A 7,550-nucleotide genomic window follows, 5' to 3' on the forward strand; every position below is an offset into this window, starting at 1 on the left:
TCAGTGTGTGATGACGTTGGATTGATACTCTGGAAGTTGGGAGCACAAACTAGAGTAACAAGGAACTTAATTTTGCTCGAGCATTGACTATGGTCAAGAAAAGAAGGGACTACAAGTTGCAGGTGGAGTCACATGGAGTCTTTGGAGTAGCAGCGGTGCTCATGGGATAGGCTCAAGTCCAATGTACATGGAAGTTTGACACATGGACGAATTCAAGGTGGTGGAAAATATTCGCCAATGTAGAGTTTGTTAGAGTTGTGTCGAATATAGTGTACAAGGTAGGTTACAGTTGGACTTGTAGTTGTATTGTGTTTAGATAGGATATAGAGTCATGTCCTAGTAGGACACTTGTATCTTAGGCCTCTCATATATAGCGAGGGTAGACACACGATGTAACCTATTCCAACATAATAGCACAGGCACGCAGGGGGAGTCGGCGCGTGTGCCGGCGTCCGGGCGGCCGGGGTGCGGTATTGTAGCGCTGTATGGGGAGGAGCGCCCGTAGTCATGTCCCGGGGATGTAACCATATCGGTGAACCTCGTTAACAAATCTCGTTGTCGTGCTTGTGTGATTGCTTGGTCCTTGGTAGATCGATGATGGCCTCGGATTTATTCTAACACAAATGTTTTTGGGTTTAATGGAGTGTAATCAGTTTGAGAGAGCAGGAAACATGTCAAATAAGAACAGAGAGGTCGTATAAGTTCATCTCCTACAATTTGGTTTAGGACGTGCAAAATAGACTCACACCGCTCAGCTCCATAGAAGCATGAAAGTTGAACATACCCTGAATCTTAAGGCAATGATTAGAATTTGTCTTAAACATTGTTAGTATTTGTGGATGCATGCCAAGGCTTTAATCATAACTATATGTGAGCGAACGTTTTTGCAGCCTATAAGTTAGGCTATATCCACATGAGAGCAATCAAGCAACAAAAATCAATGCAAATACTTATGATCTTAAGAACTAGGTGATATTCCTGCCGTCCTCGAGAACAATCTAGTCAATATAAGAAACGCAATTGGCTTGTCCTTATAACAATAAAGGATTGAGTCAATTGTTGCACTCATTTACTTTCATTTTATTCTTTTTTTTTGCATATTTGCAACCATCCAAACACTCGAAACACATAACTGCCACTCCTTTTAAGCTTTTGCAGTGATTCCCATATAATTTCCATAGGCTGATTCCTTTTAATCCTCATTGGGTTCGACTCTCTACTTATCAAACACCCCCCCCCCCCCTAACTTATACATTATGCATGTCAAATGTTGTGTTAATCATTACTTCTCCATAATGTCTTGACACTAAATTGAATGATTTCAAAGCGATGTTAATATGTCTATCAAAAAATAAGCTGTTTAGTATGAAAAGAATGGATTCATGTGTAGTTAAGGAAGAAAAAGGAACACTTGCATTTGCTTCCAAAGAAAAGAATAAGAGGACACTTTACTGTCAGAACTAGATGATACCCCACACATTGTTGCGAGAATGTTTCGCAATATAATTCAGTGAGTTTGATTGTATTGAGCATGAATATTTGGAGTAATAATATCAGAACTAAACTGAAAATAAATATGATTTCTTATGTTTGATTATTGTATAGTTGTAAAATATGCAAATTCTCATCCATGTTTGCATGTTGAGGTGTGCCATTTACTATGCATAGTTACATGTTGAGTGGTCCTTTTCTCATGCATGTTGTCTGGTGAGGTAACATGCTAGCATGTTGAGAAAAATAGATTAATGGGTGCTGGCTAACTCCCTATCCCTCCTGCACACTCCCTAATGCGCCGACACTAAATTGACTGATTTCAATGCGATGTGAATATGTGTATCGAAAAACAAGCCGCTATGTATGAAAAGAATAGGTGCGCGGGTAGTTAAGGAAAAAACGAACATTTGCATTTGCTTCCAAAGAAAAGAATAAGAGGATATTTACTGTTAGAACTAGATGACACCCCGCATGTCATTGCGAGAATGTTTTGCATATATCAATGATATTTGGTTGTATTGAACATGAATATCAGGAGTAATAATATGAGAACTAAAATGACAAATAAATATTATTTATTATTTTAATTATTGTATAGTTGTAAAATTTGTAAATTCTCGTGCAAACAGGTGTGGCATTTACTATGTAGAGTAGCATGTTGAGTGAGCCTTTTCTCATGCATGTTGTATGGTGAGATGGCATGCTTGCATGTCGAGAAAATTAGGTTAGTAGGGGCTAGCTATTTAGATATAGAAGCTGAATCAAAACAATGATTTACACAAGCATCAACAGTTTGCTAGTCATAACATCAATCTCGTTCATGAATAGAATTTCCTATTTACCCTCCAATAGTTGTTTCTAATCTCCCCATTTCTTTTGGTCAGTAGATTATGCCCTCCATTTTAATCCTTGAGGCAGCGAAATTCTTGAAAAAAGTCCTTCTGGCTACTGGAGAACATGTGAACAATCTGCGCGGCGTCACTGTGGCGACGAGGTCAGAGAGCATTACCTGGTCCATGGGGAGCGGGGTGCAGCCACACAAGAGGTTGTCGTAGTACTTGTTGCCGAAGGCAGTGTGCCTATGTCACCGATATTTTTTCGTACTGCATGAGTTGGACTGCGCCTGCCCAATGGTGTGCGAACCTTGGAGAGTGACAAGGTCAGTGTCGTTGGGGCCCAAGTTTCTAAACTTCTCCTATAGCATATCCAGAGAGTCAAAGGGGCTTGCAAGATTGTTGGTGTTCTCGACATTTGTGGTCATGTCACACTCCATGAGGGTCCTCAAGTCAGTTCAACAGAGATCTAGGCGGCGAGAGCGAGAATGTTGATACATGACACAATGCCAGGGGCTCTCATTCTCCAGTGTGCTGTTGATGACATCGACCACCTCAAACCCTAGCGTCGATCTGTCATTGGCATGGACCTACTTTTCAACCTCAATTGTCGGGAAGTCTTTGTCCAACAAAAGTGATCCATCAAAGCCCTAAAAAAGCATTTGTGGAAAAATAGATGAGGCTGGCTCGGATGTGCTTATCAGCAAGGCAGGCATTCTAGATAACACATGTGACAATGTCACATGCACCGATGCACCAGTCATCCTAGAAGGATGAGCTCAACCCGGCACGGACACCGCAATGACTATGAGTTCCGTGACTCGGCGCTACGACCTGCAATTGACATGGGCAAGAGGCTGCAGCAAACAGCCAATGATACGCAAGGGGAAGCGCCCATGTGTACTACTAAATGTTCAGAAGGAGGGCAACGAAGGGCGGTGCATGGGCCCACGTAGACACCCCACATGTCCGAAGGAGGGGACATGTGGCCCACGTGGCTCCCCTCTGGTCCTCCTTTTGCAGGTGTCTTGTCCTAAATGTTATCCTATAATGTTTTGTTTTACTTTTTAGAGTCCTCAAATTCTGAAATTAGAGACACAAAAACGTATTTGCGGTCTTGCTCCCCGAGTCGCTCCCGCGGGCGACTCCGAGAGCCAACCCTAGCGCCACCTCCTCCCCCCTCGCCCCGGCTCCCCTCCCCCGCCGCCGCCGGTGGCGTCACCGGCCAAAGGCCGCGTGGCGTAGGCGGCGGAGGGGCACCTTCTTCCTGCGCCTGGAGTCTTGCCTCGCGGGGCGCGGTCCTCCTCAGCGGCGGCGGCGGTCGTCGGCTCTCCCTGGTGCTCGGCCCCTTCCCCTCGGCGTCCTGGCGTCCCAGCGGTGCCTCCCGCCCTCCTCCCATGGCGGATCCGGGGTGGGTGTGCGGGGATCTTGCTGGCGTCGGATCTGGGTGCCTCTGCCCAGATCTGGGAGGTGGCGGCGGCGGAGGCCCTTGGGGGTGGCCGACGGCCAGGCTCAGGTGGTGGCGTGGCGGCTGGCAGCTCGGCTGCTCCATGTGGGGGGCGGGGTGCTGGCCGGCTCTGGCCAGGGCGCGGCGGCGCATGTGTGGTGGAGGTGGCGGCGCATGTGTGGTGGTGCGTGAGGCGGCGCAGGTGGGGCGACCAGTGCGCTGGTCGATCTGGTGGCTGCGTGCCCGGCGGACTCAACGCCTGGAGTCCGGAGGGCGGCGCGGGATGGGCAGTGGCCTGGTGTGGCTGCTGCTCCGGTCGTGGAGGGATCCACGGTAGCTTGGCATGTCGGCTGCGCGGCGGCTGACATGTTTCGGCGTCGGTTCGACCGTAGGCGGCGTGCGGCGGCCTTCGATTCCCCTCCCCGTTGCCCACGCACCACTTTCGTCGAAAGACTGGGCTTTTCTCAGCTATGGTACATCGCCGGTCTCGCACCCGGCAGCAGGATCGTGCCCTTCTCGCGCCCGGCTGCAGGACCGCGTCTGTCTCGCTCCCGGCAGCAGGACCGCGCTCGTGCGCGCCCGGCGGCAGGACCACGCTGGTCTCGCGCTCGGCAGCAGGACGGACCGATGGCGGCCAGTTGGGGGCAGCTCTGGGGTGCGAAAGGCGGGGCCTTTCCACCCGTCTCTATAGGTGGCGTGGCGCTGGGTAACTGGTGAGGTGGCGTCGAGGTCTTGGATGCCGGGGTGGCGGACCTGGTGGTGGTGTCGCGGTGCTCATGGGCAAAGCCCGTGCCTTGGTGCTGCCCAGTGACCATGGTCGTGCGGGCGGCATGGTCGCCGGGGTGTGGTGTTCGGTGGCGGTGAGTATGGGCCGGGGTGAAAACCTATCCTATCTTCAGACGGATCGTCGACGACGTAGCTCGCTCTCTTCCTGAAGGCGTCGTCGCGGCCATCATTGCCCATCGTGTTGCTCTAGGGGAAACTCTGACTCTCGTGTCGGCCGGTGGCGGCGCTTCGGTGTCATATCCTTCCTGAAGGCACCGTCTTGGAGCCCATGGTTCGTCATATGCAGCTTCATCTCTTCGCGGCGGCGTGTTCACGGTCGAGGTCCCGGCTGCTCTTGTAGTGCTTGGGGTGGTGTTGCTGCGCTTAGCGCTTATGTATCTTGCTTTGGGTGTGTGCGTGTGTGGTAGTGGCGTGCGTTTGTACCGGGTTCTTGTTGGTCGATGCTTTGTATATAAAGCGAGGCGAAAGCCTTTTTGGTAAAACGTATTTGCTTCATGTCACTTTGTTAATACGACATTCCAGATACATATAAAACTATGCATGTTTGGTAAGTTAATGACATCAAAACTAACAGAAATAGATGCGCGGTTCCATGACATGTCATTCTGTAGCAGTGATCTTACACAAGATTTAATTATATGATGGTAAAGTGAGATGAATATGTTTATCGAGAACAAGACATCTGGTATGAAAATAATGGATTCACGACAACCACGTGTAGTGAAGAAAAAAAGATTTACATTTGTTTCCAAAGAAACTAATAAGGGAACACTTACAGTTAGAATGAATTAAAAGAATGATGTACACAAGGACAATGAGTTCACAACTCATAACATTAATCTCATTCTTCAATATAGTTTGTTGTTCACCCTCCGACAGTTGTTCCTAATCTCCCCAGCCCTTCCCGTCAATGGACTTATGTTCCCCATTTTGACCATCGAGGCCGCAAAGTTCTTGAAGAAGTCCTTTTGACTACCAGAGAACCTGTGAATGATGGGCGCGGTGGTCGCAGCAGCAACAGGATCGGACAACATTACCTGATCTGAAGGAAGAGGGGCGCGGCCGCGCAAGAGGTTGCCATAGTACTTGTTGTCGAAGATGTTAGGGGTGACTGTGTCAAGGTTCACCAGCGTCTCCTCGTCCTGCCCAGCACTGCAGTTCTGCTGTGTGAATTGGCATTGCGCCCGCCCAAAGGTGTGCGCTCCTTGGAGGGCGACAAGGTCAGTGTCGTCGAGGCCCAAGTTTCTGAACTTTTCCTGGAGCGTCTCCAGAGAGTCGAAGGGGCTTGGGAGATTGTTGGCGCTCTCGATATTGGTGGTCGTGCCATCACGGCGGCCCAACGGCACACTCCAACTAGGCCCTCCGGCCAGCTCGACGGAGATCTCGGAGGCGAGGGCGAGGATGTCGGCACAGGACACGATGCCAGGGCATGCATTCTCTAGCGCATGCTTGATGTTGTCGACCACATCGAACCCTCGTGCTGACCTATCGTTGGCAGGGACCTCCTTCTCGGTCATGATTGCCGGGAGGTCGTTGTCCAGCAAAAGTGAGCCATCACAGCCCTGAACAAAGCAGTCGTGGAAGTGGAGGCGGATGAGGCTGGCTGGGATGCGTGCGTCGGCGACGCGGGCATTCTGGATGACGCGCCGGACAATATCACGCGCACTCGGGCACGAGTCGTCGTAAAAGGACGAGCTCAAACCAGCACCGGCACCGGCATGACCATGGACTCCATGGCTCATCGCAAGGACCAGCGCTGCGGTGAGCAAGAGGCTACAGCGAGCAGCCAACGGGAAACAAGAGGAAACGGCCATGGCCATTGGCACTACTGCACGGTCAGAAGGAGAAGGCTAGAATTGATTTGCCACTGATGGATGGGTTGGCAACCTAGCTGCTAGAAGGGAATGAATGAATGTCGCAGAGATGGATGTGAGGGAAACCAGAACGGTATGGAAGCTATATATAGCCTTAGACATTTTGCGGGATGTTGAACTCGGTAGGACTTTGTGGAAGCGCGTATGACATGTTCCCCATGCCGTTGTCAACTTGATTATTAGCGCTGCCGTACGTCGCCTACCGCCTACGCAGCTTTCCTTTGCTGCACGAGGCTGCTCGTATTACTTTATATGAATGATTGGCCGAACAAGTTGGAAGAGGTCGTCCTGATGATCGCCTACGAGAAGAGGTCTTCCTCACGAAATATTGTGTTGTAGCATATGTTGCGTATGGTGGCGACGACAGATTGCGTCAGACAGAGATTTTTTTAGTACAAGGCAGAGTTTAGTTAATCAACATGCATGTGATATTTTCCTCCCAAAAAATAAAACACATGCATGTGATATGGCGTGACTTTGCATCTAGTTGCCAGGAATGGGCTGAGGGACCGGGTTAGCCACGCGCTTCTTTATTTTCTTTCGATAAAGAGAGAGACTTTCTACTTGTTATGCCTAGCCTAAGAAACGTCTTTGGTACGAACGAAGGTCATATTTTATACACGGGAAAAGTCTTTAACAGACAACAGTTTTGGTTTAGAATTCCACTAGCCATGCTGATTGCGGCCACATGTTATGTTAAGTTTTTGAACATGGTAGGAAAAAAGAACTATGTGTTATTTTTGTGACTAATTAATTGGTTGCTATCTAGCTATGTTGCCATCTTTCCATTTGCATTTTTAACTTTGGTTGATGCGTGTAATTACTGTTTGTATGTGTCAATGCCTGTTTACATAGTAAGTAAAATGAACTTGGTTTGGAAACCATGGACTAGCATTTTTCTGATGGGTAGGTATAGTTCTTTACATAAATAGAAGGTTTACTTTTTCAGTGAGTAGTAAGTTGGGATAGAGAACATAGTGCTTGACAAGGTAAAGCTTTATCACAGAAAGCAGTCAGTACATTTGACATAGGAAGGACACATTTTGGTATCACATGATAAAGTTTCCTAAAAAATATCACATGATAAACTTGATTTTGCCGTGGTTTTGCTGATCT

General features: G+C 48.8%; 1 protein-coding gene and 1 pseudogene across 1 annotated transcript; both read right to left on the reverse strand.

The window, feature by feature from the left end:
• Positions 1 to 2,312: 2,312 nt before the first annotated feature.
• LOC123067729 (peroxidase 15-like) lies at positions 2,313 to 3,927 on the reverse strand (annotated as a pseudogene).
• Positions 3,928 to 5,408: 1,481 nt separating this feature from the next.
• Positions 5,409 to 6,415, reverse strand: LOC123066127 (peroxidase 2-like). Its single transcript, XM_044489272.1, has one exon. It carries the CDS (start codon positions 6,378 to 6,380, stop codon positions 5,409 to 5,411), a length of 972 nt encoding a protein of 323 aa, XP_044345207.1. The 5' UTR covers positions 6,381 to 6,415.
• Between the last annotated feature and the right edge of the window lie 1,135 nt (positions 6,416 to 7,550).

Source organism: Triticum aestivum, chromosome 3B (assembly GCF_018294505.1).
Source record: "Triticum aestivum cultivar Chinese Spring chromosome 3B, IWGSC CS RefSeq v2.1, whole genome shotgun sequence".
Classification (NCBI taxonomy): domain Eukaryota; kingdom Viridiplantae; phylum Streptophyta; class Magnoliopsida; order Poales; family Poaceae; genus Triticum; species Triticum aestivum.

Excerpts from the sequence above, each read along its gene's own strand:
- LOC123066127 (XM_044489272.1), bottom strand. The coding sequence starts at position 6,380 with ATGGCCATGGCCGTTTCCTCTTGTTTCCCGTTGGCTGCTCGCTGTAGC.